The sequence below is a fragment of the Macaca nemestrina genome, chromosome 1 (genome assembly GCF_043159975.1).
Source record: "Macaca nemestrina isolate mMacNem1 chromosome 1, mMacNem.hap1, whole genome shotgun sequence".
Classification (NCBI taxonomy): domain Eukaryota; kingdom Metazoa; phylum Chordata; class Mammalia; order Primates; family Cercopithecidae; genus Macaca; species Macaca nemestrina.
Window position 1 is genome coordinate 207781915 of NC_092125.1, and position 13357 is coordinate 207795271.

At 48.8% G+C, this 13357-nt stretch overlaps 1 protein-coding gene across 1 annotated transcript; it reads right to left on the reverse strand.

Annotated features, from left to right (window-relative positions):
* Nucleotides 1-137: 137 nt before the first annotated feature.
* Nucleotides 138-3129, reverse strand: LOC105494502 (CD52 molecule). Its single transcript, XM_011762971.2, has 2 exons — nucleotides 2966-3129; nucleotides 138-487 (listed from the first exon to the last, which is right to left on the reverse strand). Exons 1-2 carry the CDS (start codon nucleotides 3017-3019, stop codon nucleotides 359-361), a joined length of 183 nt encoding a protein of 60 aa, XP_011761273.1. The 5' UTR covers nucleotides 3020-3129; the 3' UTR covers nucleotides 138-358.
* Nucleotides 3130-13357: the final 10228 nt, after the last annotated feature.

A 13357-nucleotide genomic window follows, 5' to 3' on the forward strand; every position in this document is an offset into this window, starting at 1 on the left:
AATTTAGGTCGGGAAGCTGGGGGCTGCTCCCTGGTGCCAACTTCCCTGCTGATGGGGGAATGGGAAGCTCCCTGGTGCTGCTGCACAGCTGGCTCTTGGGGCATAGGAATGGACAGTAACCGCACACAGGACCCCACTGCATGTACAAGGATAACTTTATTGACCCCCAGCTGGGCAGTACTTGGCCCCTACATCATTACCCCCCTATTTCGGCTGTTGCCACCATGGCACTGCCTGTCAAATTCTACAACCTGGTGATGTCTGGCATCAACCCCTCCCAAGGATGGAGGGGATTCTCTTGCGAGTGATGGTGGCAGCTGTTTCAGGGGGCACAGGGCTAAGGCTGAGACGTGTCACCTCAACTGAAGTAGAAGAGGTGGATTATGGCATTGGCCACGAAGAAAAGGAAACCGCCTCCACTCAAGTTGCTGGATGCTGAGGGGCTGCTTTGGCTGGTGGCGTTTTGGCTGGTGACTCCAGTTTGTATCTGCAGGAGGAGAAGTGGGATAAGCTCAGGGGACTTTATTATTTTATTTTATTTTATTTTATTTTATTTATTTATTTATTTATTTTTTTTTGAGACGGAGTCTCGCTCTGTCACCCAGGCTGGAGTGCAGTGGCCGGATCTCAGCTCACTGCAAGCTCCGCCTCCCGGGTTCACGCCATTCTCCTGCCTCAGCCTCCCGAGTAGCTGGGACTACAGGCGCCCGCCACCTCGCCCGGCTAGTTTTTTGTAGTTTTTAGTAGAGACGGGGTTTCACAGTGTCAGCCAGGATGGTCTCGATCTCCTGACCTCGTGATCCGCCCGTCTCGGCCTCCCAAAGTGCTGGGATTACAGGCTTGAGCCACCGCGCCCGGCCTATTTTATTTTATTTTATTTTATTTTATTTTATTTTATTTTATTTTATTTTTTGAGGCAGAGTCTCACTCTGTCACCCAGGCTGGACTGCAGTAGTGCGATCTCGGCTCACTGCATCCTCCACCTCCCGGGTTCAAGTGATTCTCCTGCCTCAGCCTCCTGAGTTGCTGGAACTATAGGCACATGCCACCACGCCTGGCTAATTTTTCTACTTTTAGTAGAGACGGGTTTTCACCATGTTGGTCAGGCTGGTCTCGAACTCCTGACCTGGTGATCCACCCGCCTTGGCCTCCCAAAGTGCTGGGATTACAGGTGTGAGCCACCATACCCAGCCTTCAGGGGACTTCTGAATCTCCTGTTTGTTATTTAAAGATGCAGCCCCCTTTCTACCCTCCCTGCCCTCCATCCCCCCACCTCCATAAAACAGTCCTCAGTTCTGTCCCATGTGACCACTACTTCTTCCACAAGGTCCTGTCAGGATGTTTGGCTGCTCCCTGCTTTGACACAGGCAGGGACAGAGGTGATCACTGCCCCTGCCCACCCCATTTCACAGAATCTTTCTGTTTTTTTGAGATAGAGTTTCGCTCTTTTGCCCAGGCTGGAGTGAAGTGGTGCGATCTCGGCTCACTGCTACCTCCACCCCCGGTTTCAAGCGATTCTCCTGCCTCAGCCTCCCGAGTAGCTGGGATTATAGGTGCCCACCATCATACCCAGCTAATTTTTTTCCCCCCCAAGACACAGTCTCTCTCTGTCGCCCAGGCTGGAGTGCAGTGGCGCGATCTCGGCTCACTGCAAGCTCCACCCCTGGATTCACACCATTCTCCTGCCTCAGCCTCCCAAGTAGCTGGGACTACAGGCACCCACCACCATGACTGACTAATTTCTTTTTGTATTTATGGTAGAGACAGGGTTTCACCGTGTTAGACGGGATGGTCTCAATCTCCTGACCTCGTGATCTGCCCGCCTCAGCCTCCCACAGTGCTGGGATTACAGGCATGAGCCACCGTGCCTGGCTCACCCAGCTAATTTTTGTATTTTTAGTAGAGATGAGATTTTGTCATGTTGGCCAGGCTGGTCTTGAACTCCTGACCTCAGGTGATCAGCCCACCTCGGCCTCCCAAAGTGTTGGGATTACAGGCGTGAGCCACCGTGCCCGGTCACAGAACCTTTCTTTTTACCTCTCCCCAGCCACCAGCCCCTCTGGCATAGAGGGAGACGGGAGCCCTGGCCCTTGACCTTCCTAGCCTGGCAAAGGGCTTAGCTTCCCTGAGCCTCAGTTTCCTCTTCTGAGTGGGGAGAAGTTCATCACAGTAGTGAAGGTCACAAGAGCCCGGGCTGAGTGAGAAAGCACTTTGCAAAGCGTGGGTGGCTAGATGTGGGGTGGGGAAGTGGCCAGATGGTGATCAAGCTGTCCTTAATGCTTGATGGAGCTGCAACTAGAGCTGTTCTTGATGGAGATTAAGCTGGTTTTGATGGTGATCAAGCTGTCCTTGATCAAGAACTTGATGTCCGGTCTCCTGTACTGACTCCCCTCTGGGCACCTGGGATGCTACCAAAGCTGCCTCCTGGAATAGCAGTCGCTTTTGAGACTCCAATTATTTCTGAAGTGGGAGAGTCCTGTCTTCTTTGCATTCCTGAACATCCAGGCTTCTCTCTGGCAGGGGAGTGGGGGTTGGAGTGTCCCCTGTCACCTCCAGAACCACAGCAGGCTCCACTTGGACATCTGGCCTCTCCCCAAAGGACCATCTCCCCAGACTCCCTGTGGGCCGATGTCTTCCTCACTTAGGGTTGTCTTCCCAAGTCTCTTAATTCTCTATTATTCCACAGCACCCCTTGGGTGCCCCAATGCTCCTGGCACCCTGTAAGTGCTCCCCAGCTTGGATACAGGTTTCTATCAGGGCAGCCTGCAAGCAGTCCAGCTCCAGCCAGAAGAACTGGAAAGCTGGGCGGCCAGGCCCGCTGTGTCCCTGATTTTCCTGTTGGAGTCCATCTGCTGTGCTCTCAGGAGAGAAGGCTGGGTCTCTGGGAGCTCACATCCTGTATGCCCTCCCTCCATGCCAAGCAACTTTGGGGAGTCCTGGCAGTGGTGCCAGGGGTTGCTCTTACCTGTACCATAACCAGGAGGCTGATGGTGAGTAAGAGGAAGAGGAAGCGCTTCATTTTGGTAGGATCTTGGCTGTCTTGGTAGCAGCTTTTTAGGTGATCTCAGGGCTGTCTGGAGGCTTCTTTTGGCTTGGCTGCTTTTGAACCAGGAGGCAGGGGAGGCGGGGTGAGGCAGGGAGAGGAAGGACGGCCTACAAGGTGGAGGAGGGGTGTGGCTTCCTTTCTGCAGATCTGGGGTTGGATAATACCAGGCCCTAGGTTCTAAGGCCCTGGCTGAGGGAGCAGGCTAGATCCTAGGAGATAGGAGAGAGGTCAATCCAGAGGCAACGGTGGGAGTAAGTAGGGCCCGAGGCTTGGAGTCATGCATCCTGCAGGCTGAATCCTGGTCTAATCACTGACCAACTCTGAGACCCTGGGCCAGAAACTCTACCTCTCTGACCGTTTAACAAAAGAACTGCCGGATTACATGTAATAATAACCAATTTTAAAAGAGCCAGCACATAGCAAATAGTCATAAATGAGTTTGTTGCTTAAAGAAGATAGGGGCAGGGTATAGGAGCTCAAGGAGAAAGGCTGGGATAGATTTAGGTTTCAAGGGAAGGTTGTAGATGGACTGCAGGTTCTGAATGAAAGCTTGGGAAATATTTAGATTGTAGAGGGGATGGTAGAGTTCTGTGAAAGTGCTGGAGATGAGGAATCGGGAAGCCTGGTTTTAGTTGGGCTTTCTCTCTCTAGGCCTCAGTTCCTCATTTCAAGGAACTGGGAAGACTGAAATAGATTATTTCTGAAGTTTAAGACCTTGCGTTTTGTTTTGTTGTTGTTGGGGTTTTTGTTGTTGTTGTTGTTGCTTTTAGACAGAGTTTTGCTCTGTGCAGTGGCACGATCTCGGCTTACTGCAACCTCCACCTCCTCGATTCAAGCAATTATCCTGCCTTAGCTTCCTGAATCGCTGGGACTGCAGGTGTGTGCCACCACGCCTGGCTACTTTTTTGTATTTGTGTGTGTGTGTGTGTGGAGACGGGGTTTCACCACGTTGGCTAGGCTGGTCTCAAATGCCTGACCTCAAGTGATCCGCCTGCCTCAGCCTCCCAAAGTGCTGGGATTACAGGCATGAGCCACCGCGCCCAGTCAAGACCTAGCATTTTGTGGTTTGGGTAGAGAAAGTAGCAAGCAGATGGGTTGTTTGTATTAGCTGAGGATGAGCGAGGGGAGTGAGGGAAGGGACAAGCGGGTGACTAAGCTGTGGTGGAAGGGGACTGGGGTGAGGGAGTGGCTGTGAGGGCCCAGGGAGGGGTGGGCGGATGAGAGGAATCCCAAAGCTGGCCTGGACAGTGCTCCATGCTTTATGCATTCCCTCACTTGATTCCCTCTGTGGTGCCCTGCAGCAGGTGTTATGTTTATCCCCATTTGACTGGTGAAAAAACTGAGGCTTAGATGTTAAGTGACTTGCTAAGATCGTAAATGGTGGAGCCAGTCTCATTTGACCTTGAATCCAGGTCTGTCTGAAGCCACAGCCACGTACGTAACCTCTGGGGCTGCCCTAGAATTCACCCATTAAGTCTTGATTCTCTGCCACTCCCGCCTCCTCCCCTACACCAACTCCCTCCAGACTCCAGGAGTTGGTGACCACAGCCCTGGCTCTGGCCCACTGTCCCTTCCTTAGTTCACTTTAGGCCTCATTCACGTGGTTGGTAGTAAAGGGAAAACTCCCCTCACTTCTATTCTATTGTTTTGGGCCTTATGTTGCAAGCCCAGGGAAGATCTGGCTGAGGCCGGGCATGGGGGCTATGCCTGTAATCCTAGCACTTTGGGAGGCTGAGGCAGGCAGATAACTTGAGCACAGGAGTCTGAGACCACCCGGGGAACATACAGAGGCCCCATCTCTAAAAAAAAAAAAAAAAAAAAAAAAAAAAAAAAAAAAAAAATTGCTGGGCATAGTGGCACAAACCTATAGCCTCAGCTACTTGGGGGTTGAGGCAGGAGGATTGCTTGTGCCTGGGAGGTCCAGCCATGATTGTGCCACTGCACTCCAGCCTGGGTGACAGAGCAAGACCCTGTCTCAAAAAAAAAAAAGGGCCGGCTGAGGTGGGTGGATCACCTGAGGTCAGGAGTTGAAGACCAGCCTGGCCAACATGGTGAAACCCCGTCTCTACTAAAAAATACAAAAATTAGCCAGGTGTGCTGGCGCATGCCTGCAATCCCAACTACTTAGGAGGCTGAGGCAGGAGAATCGCTTGAACCTAAGAGAAGGAGGTTGCAGTGAGCCGAGATGGCGCCATTGCACTCTAGCCTGAGTGACAAGAGAAAAACTCAATCTCAAAAAAAAAAAGGTGAAAGAACAAAAGAAGAACTGAGAGTCAAAGCTGATGAGAGAAAGCCAGGAAGTGGAGAGGGAGGGGCCCCCAGCCACCCATCAACCTCTTTCCCCATCCCTGCCCTTTTCACCCAGAGGTCTCTCCTCACCCTTGACTCAAGTTCTCAACTGCCTTTGGTGTGCCTGTGGGGGTAAGTGATTGTAGGGTTCATGAGAGCTAGGGAAGTGTCCCGTGCCAGAAGGGCACCAGCCCAGGAGACAGGATACCCATGTTGAAGTCTGAGATTACTCTGCTGAAAATGAGCTCCATCACACTGTGCAATCTTCTCCCCTCTTACAAAGAGGGAGCCAGACAGGACGAGCCTGGGACCAGCTGTGTTATAGTTTCCCGTGCTGGAGATGCCTGCAAGGATATTAAATGCCAGACTCTCATTTGGAAACATTTTCTTGCAAACCTCAGAAGCTTCATTTTCACCTCCAGACACTCTGAGGAGTATCTTTTACAGTCCGTGTATTTCCTCTGCAAGGAAAGCCCTTCTCCAATTATTTTACCTGGCAAACTTTTTTTTTTTTCCCTGTCGAGACAGGTTCTTGCCGTTGTCACCCAGGCTGGAGTACAAGTGGTGCAATCATAGCTCACTGTAACCTCGAACTCCTGGGCTCAAGCAATCCTCCCGCCTCATTCTCCTAAGTAGCTGGGACTACAGGTGCATGTCACCATGCCCAGCTAATTTTTGGGGTGCTAGGGGATGGAGTTTTGCTATGTTGCCCAGACTGCAAACTCTTCTTTATTCTTCAATATTTAGCTTAGAAGCCCCTTCCCCAGGGAAACTTTCTGCTTTCCCTAGGAAACTCAGAGTTCCTAAATGTTCGAAGGGCCCTTTCTGTTGACCGCTGTTCTAAAGATCGTGACTACCAAGAATATGGTCTGTCCCTTGTGGGTTGGGACTAGGTTTTGTCACTTCTCTTATTCAGCACAGCACAGAACATGGCACAGAGTAGGTGTCAGGGACTGCTGGAAGAATGAGTGTGTGTAATGTGTCTAGATCTGTTCCCACCCTCGAGCCTAGTAGTCCTGCATTTATTCATCCAGTAAATATTTACTATGGAGCAACAGTAGAGTCAGTACTGAAAAGTTACCGATGCAGAAAAGAAATAAGGGACTGAGAGAAGCAAGCCCTTTATTTGGAGCTGCTTTTCTCCTAAAAGTATTTGCCACTTGCAGAGGAGAGAGCTGAGAAACTGAGCCAAGCTTTCTCATCTTCACATACTTACAAATGTATGAGAGAAAAATTGTAGTTCTAGATCCTCTAAGAAAGGGGAGCCCTGACAAACTCCCCCCACCTAGGCTTTGGGTTGGACCACCATGAGAAGTGAGAGTAAACAGGAAACAACAGCCCAACCCTCAAAGAAACTGAAGACAACATGACCCAAAAGCAGAAACAGATAATAGAAAGTTATACAAAAGACCCAGATAATGGAATAATCAATCAAATTTTCAAATAACTATGCTTTACTCAAAGACATTTTCCTTTTCTGCCCTCTGAGCAGCAGGATAAGATTGAGACTGGACAAGATTGAGAACTAGAAATTATAGTAAAGAACCAAATGGAAATTCTAGAACTGAAAAATACGGTAATAAAAATTAGGAACTCAGTGGGTAGGTTTAACATCAGATTGGGCCAGCTGAAGAGAAAATTAGTGAAGTGAAGTAAAGATCATAAGAAAATATTATTACAGCAGAATATGTTTATTGGGTGCCTGCTGTGTGCCAGGTACTGAACTAGGCACTGGATACAGCAGTGAACATAAAGACGTGGTCCCTGCTATTATGCAGCTGATATTTCAGTGGGGGAAGACGAATAAAAACAATGGTAATTTCAGATTTTCACAAATGGCATGAGGAAATCAAAGGGGTAATGGGAGAAGAAGAAGTGAAACGTGGGGAGGATATATTCTAGGTCAGCGGTCAGGAAAGACCACTCAGAGGAAATGTGTGTGCTAAGACCTGCAGAACAAAAGGAGTCCAGGCATGCAAAGCACCTTAGATCACCATCCCATCCCAGTTCCACAGTGTCTTTTGATGGCTGTCCTTGGGGCCTAGCACAGTCTCACATAGGCCAGGTTCTCCAAATGTCCTTCATCAATGAGATAATGGAATACAACAGGAAGGGAGGAAGGAAAAGAGAGTTCCAGCACACATCACAGTGTGATCCACCCAGAATTTTTCATCCTCACTGAGACGGGGCTGGGATTCAGTAGCATCATACAGCATCCAAGGTGAATCTTCATCCACCCATTCATTCCGCTATCCATCCACCCACCTATCCATTCAGTCTTTTGCTCATTCACTCTTTTTTTTTTTTTTTTGAGATGGAGTTTCACTCTTGTTGCCCAGGCTGGAGTGCAATGGTGCGATCTCGGCTCACCGCAACCTCCACCTCCTGGGTTCAAGCAATTCTCCTGCCTCAACGTCCTGAGTAGCTGGGATTACAGGTGCATGCCACCACGCCCAGCTAATTTTTTGTATTTTTAGTAGAGACAGGGTTTCTCCATGTTGACCAGGCTGGTCTCAAACTCCCGACCTCAGATGATCTGCCCACCTCGGCCTCCCAAAGTGCTGGGATTACAGGCATGAGCCACTGTGTTCTGGCCTCATTCACTCTTTTAATTAATTTATTGACACCTACTGTGTGTCAGGCAAGATGAATGAGAGTCCTTTCCCCTGAGGAATTTATAGTTTAGCAGGGACACTCATACGAAAATCACAAAACTGAATAAGAAATGCTATAATGGGCCAAGCGTGGTGGTTCATGCCTGTAATCCCAGCACTTTGGAAGGCCGAGGTGGGCAGATCACCTGAGCTCAGGAGTTCGAGACCAGCCTGGCTAACTTGGTGAAACCGCAACTCTACTAAAAATACAAAAATTAGTCAAGCGTGGTTGTGCACGCCTATAATCCCAGCTACTTGGAGGCTGAGACAGGAGAATCACTTGAACCCAGAGGCAGAGATTGCAGTGAACTGAGATCCCGCCATTGCACTCCAGCCTGGGTGACAGAAAGAGATTTTGTCTCAAAAAAAGGAAATGCTATAATTGCAGCAGGACTTTCAGAGAGTGGAGTGTAGAGTGTGGTTCTGCTTGCAGGGGAGTGGGGATGAACCAGAGATGATTTCATCGAGGAGGGGACATTTGAACTTGTTGAAGGATGGAGTGGGAATTTTCCCAAATGGAAAAGGCAAGAGAGGATATTCTCATTGGAAGGAGAGGCCAGAACGTAGGGAAGAACATGACGGTTTCGGGAACGTGAGAAAGGCCAAACCCAAAATAGGAGGGCTCTAAATATCCAGCTAAGCTGTAGATGATGAGGGCTTCGTCTAAGGTGGTGGTGATGTGGGTGGAGAAGGGGGAAGGTGGAAGAGATAGCTAGATTTGTATTCTGCTAAAGAGACTTGGAGGAACTCTTTCTCCTCATTATTTACCTCTTACTTCCTGAGCTGGTAGAACTCAATAAACTCTTTAACCTCAGAGGGGTCATAACTGATAAGGGTCTTTCAGGAAATGACCTAAAAGCAAAGCAGACTCTGTCCGCTTTCAAGAATAGAGACTTCTGGCCAGGTGCGGTGGGTCACACCTGTAATCACAACGCTTTGGGAGGCCGAGGTGGGCGGATCATGAAGTCAGGAGTTCGAGACCAGCCTGACCAACATGGTGAAACCCCGTATCTACTAAAAATACAAAAAATTAGCTGGGCATGGTGGCACGTGCCTGTAATCTTAGCTACTCGGGAGGCTGAGGTGGGAGAATCGCTTGAACCCGGGAGTCAGAGTTTGCAGTGAGCTGAGATCGTGCCACTGCACTCCAACCTTTGTAACAAGTGTGAAAATCCATCTCAAAAAAAAAAAAAAAAAAAGACTTCTGCCAGGCGCGGTGGCTCACGCCTATAATCCCAGCACTTTGGGAGGCTGAGGCAGGTGGATCACGAGGTCAGGAGTTCAAGACCAGCCTGGCCAACATGGTGAAACCCCATCTTTACTAAAAAATACAAAAAAATTAGCTGGGCATGGTGGTGGGCACCTGTAATCCCAGCTACTCGGGAGGCTGAGGCAGAGAATCGCTTGAACCCAGGAGGTAGAGGTTGCAGTGAGCTGAGATCACGTCACTGCACTCCAGCCTGGGCAACACAGTGAGACTCCATCTCAAAAAAAAATTAATAATAATAATAGAGACTTCCAGAGCCATCTAGCCCCAGAGCTGGGGTCTACTTCCTCACCCTGCAGGTGGGGAAACAGGTCCAGAAAGAGCCTTGTTCAGGACCTCCCTCCTCCCAGGCCAGGACCCTTGTACCATCATCAGACAGTGAATATCCACCATTGGATGTGATCACGATGAGGCTGGGCAACCCCATCTCGGAAGTCCAGAGGGAATTCTTCCAGCTTGGAAGTGGTTGGATGGATCTCCAAGGCCCTCACAATACTCAAGTCTTGTGAGCCTGGAGACCTCAGAGATTTCCAGACCTTCTAAGATGTAGGAAGAGAAATATAGGTCAAAAAAAAAAAAAAAAAATCAGATGAGCTTAGACTCTTGGTTTCTTTTATAATTTTGTTTCTGAAAAACACCTCCTCTTTTTTTTTTTTTTTTAAAAGACAGAGTCTGGCTCTGTCGCCTAGGCTGGAGTGCAGTGGTGCAATCTTGGCTCACTGCAACCTCCACCTCCCGGGTTCAAGCAATTCTCCTGCCTTAGCCTCCCAAGTAGCTGGGATTACAGGCATCCACCACCGTGCTCTGCTAATTTATTTATTTATTTTTTCTTTTTTTGAGATGGAGTCTTGCTTTTATTGCCCAGGCTGGAGTGCAGTGGCGCGACCTCGGCTCACTGCAACCTCCAACTGCCAGGTTCAAGCGATTCTCCTGCTTTAGCCTCCAAAGTAGCTGGGATTATAAGCACATGCCACCACACCTGGCTGATTTTTGTATTTTTAGTAGAGACGGGGTTTCACCATGTTGGCCAGGCTGGTCTCAAACTCCTGACCTTAGGTGACCCACCCACCTTAGCCTCCCAAAGTGCTGGGATTACACGCATGAGCCACTGCTCCTGGCTTAGTTTTTGTATTTTTTAGTAAAGACAGGGTTTCATCATTTTGGCCAGGCTGGTCTCGAACTCCTGACCTCAGGTGATCAACCCACCTCAGCCTCCCAAAATGTTGGGATTACAGGTGTGAAACACTGTGCCCAGTCAAAAACTCCTCCTTTTTGAGCTGGGCACAGTGGCCAGAGGGTATAGTCTCAGCTACTTGGGAGGCTGAGAGGCCTCAAGTAGGATCAGGAGGATCCTTTGAGCTCAGGAGTTCAAATTCAGCCTGGGCAACATAGAGCCTGTCTCTAAAAATAAATAAATGAGCAAAGAAAGAAAAGAAAAACACCTTTTCAGAAGCAATAATGCAACAACATTATAGGAATTTTTAAAATAGTGTATATAGTTTTTTCAGTGTTGTCCCCACTCATGCTGAGGCCGGCGCCCCATTATGGGAAATTTAATTTGTACAATAATCCTAGGAGGTAGATTCTATTAGTAGCTCTACTTTACAGGTGTGGACACTGAGACTGGTAGATGAAGTATCTTGAGCAGGAACAGCCAGCTATTAAGCGACAGAGCCCAGCCTCATAGAGTTGTTAAGTTATGCTGATTCACAGTGCAATGTATCCTCAACAAATGATAGCTATTATTATTTTCCAAGTTTCTCCAGTGAAATTGTATGTTTTTATAATAAGGCTGTGACTTCCCCAATAAATGTTATTTAAAAAAAAAAAATCAAACGAGCAGGGCGTGGTGGCTCACGCCTGTAATCCCAGCACTTTGGGAGGCTGAGGTGGGTGGTTGACGAGGTCAGGAGATCGAGACCATCCTGGCCAACAAAGTGAAACCCCATCTCTACTAAAAATGCAAAAATCAGCTGGGGGTGGTGGCATGTGCCTATAATCCCAGCTACTCAGAGGCTGAGGAAGGAGAATGGCGTGAACCGGAGAGTCGGAGATTGCAGTGAGCTGAGATCACGCCACTGTACTCCAGCCTGGTGACAGAGTGAGACTCTGTCTTGAAAAAGAAAAAAAAAATCACTCGACTTGGGGCTGGGCGCAGTGGCTCATGCCTGCAATCCCAGCACTTTGGGAGGCTGAGGTGGGCGGATAACGAGGTCAGGAGATGGAGACCATCCTGGACAACATCGTGAAACCCCGTCTCTACTAAAAATACAAAAAAATTAGCTGGGCGTGGTGGCGCGTGCCTGTAGTGCCAGCTACTCTGGAGGCTGAGGCTGGAGAATCTCTTGGACCAGGGAGGTGGAGGTTATGCCGAGCCGAGATCGTGCCACTGTACTCCAGCCTGGTGACAGAGCAAGACTGTGTCTCAAAAACAAACAAACAAACAAACAAACAAACAAAAACAACTGGCCTGCCAGGTTAGAGGGCTCCCATTTTCCTTCCAGGAACTAGATGTTTGCTGAGTGTCTGCCTGCTGCGGAATCTCCAGCCAGGCCCTGGGTGGGAAGAAGGGATGGGGTAAATCCTAGTGCCTGGGTAAGCCACTCATGATCTGGTTCTTGCTGAGGCACGAATCAGAGGGCAGAGCACAGCAGGGCTCATGAGGCCAGAGCTCCTGCTTCCCACGCTTGCTTATCTCCCAGAGCAAGGTGACAGCATGAAGTTGTTACTCTCCCTGACCATGGGTCCAACCCCAAAAAACACTTGGCCCCAGCATGATCTCAGTCTTTCTCATCTTCATATACCTAAAACCTGAGAAAACTTTCTGGGAGCAGCTCAGCAACAAGAGAGCTCCTCCTACCTCCACTCTCCAGTCACACTTTCTGCCCAGACTACTCCCTTGGCAGTAGGTCTGTACTACCTGCTTCGTCAGCTTATCTATGCCTGCCTTGTTTACCAGAGTGAAAGTTTCTAGGAAGAGCATGGAGTCTTGAGGCTGACCGTTCTGGGTTTGAATCCACTTCTGCTTCCTGCCTTTATAATCTTATGCAAGCCACTGTACTACCCTGAGCTTCAGTTTTCTCATTTGTAGGTTTCTTTTTTCTTTTTCTTTCTTTTCTTTTCTTTTCTTTTTTTTTTTTTTGAGACGGAGTTTCGCTCTTGTTGCCCAGGCTGGAGTGCAATGGGGTGATCTCAGCTCAACGCAACCTCCACCTCCTGGGTTCAAGCGATTCTCCTGCCTCAGCCTTCCTGAGTAGCTGGGATTACAGGCATGAGCCACCATGGCTGACTAATTTTGTATTTTTAGTAGAGACGGGGTTTCTCCATGTTGGTCAGGCTGGTCTTGAACTCCCGACCTCAGATGATCCGCCTGCCTCAGCCTCCCAAAATGCTGGGATTACAGGCGTGAGCCACTGTGCCGGGCCCTCATTTGTAAATTTCATGTTACCATTTGACTTGGAAGGCACTCAGTAGTGGTAGCTTTCTTTAGCTTCCAATTTGCATACAAAGAATGCCGTCCACTTTGGGAGGCAGAGATGGGTGGATCGCTTGAGCTCAGGAGTTTGAGACCAGCCTGGGCAACATGGCGAAACCCCGTCTCTACAAAAAAAAAAAAAAAAAAAAAAAAACAAAAACTAGCTGGGCATTGTTGTGCGCACCTGTAGTCCCAGCTACACTGGTGGCTGCGATGGGAGGATGGCTTGAGCCTGGGAGGCGGATGTTGCAGTGAGCAGAGTCTACCCTTCCCTGACAATGTGGTAGGCTAGAAAGTCAAATGGAAAAAAAAAAAAAAAAGCACTCTGTGTTGTTCAGAGAAAGGGCTTTTGAACCTGGGCACCAAGAAGTGAGTGCCTGAGATCAGAACTCATAAACTGCCAGACCATCACAGCTGAAAGGGTGGAGAGATGATGATGATGATTAACAGCAGGAAACGTTTTTGAAAAAGTGCTCTCTACAGGTGTTTTTGTTTGTCTCGGCTTTCCCCTTTAAAATCGTGTACTTTGCAATATCTTATTTAATCCTCACGGCAACCCAGTGGGGGTGGGTATTATCACTGTTTTACAGATGTAAAAACTAAGGTGTATAAAGTGTCCAAGAACA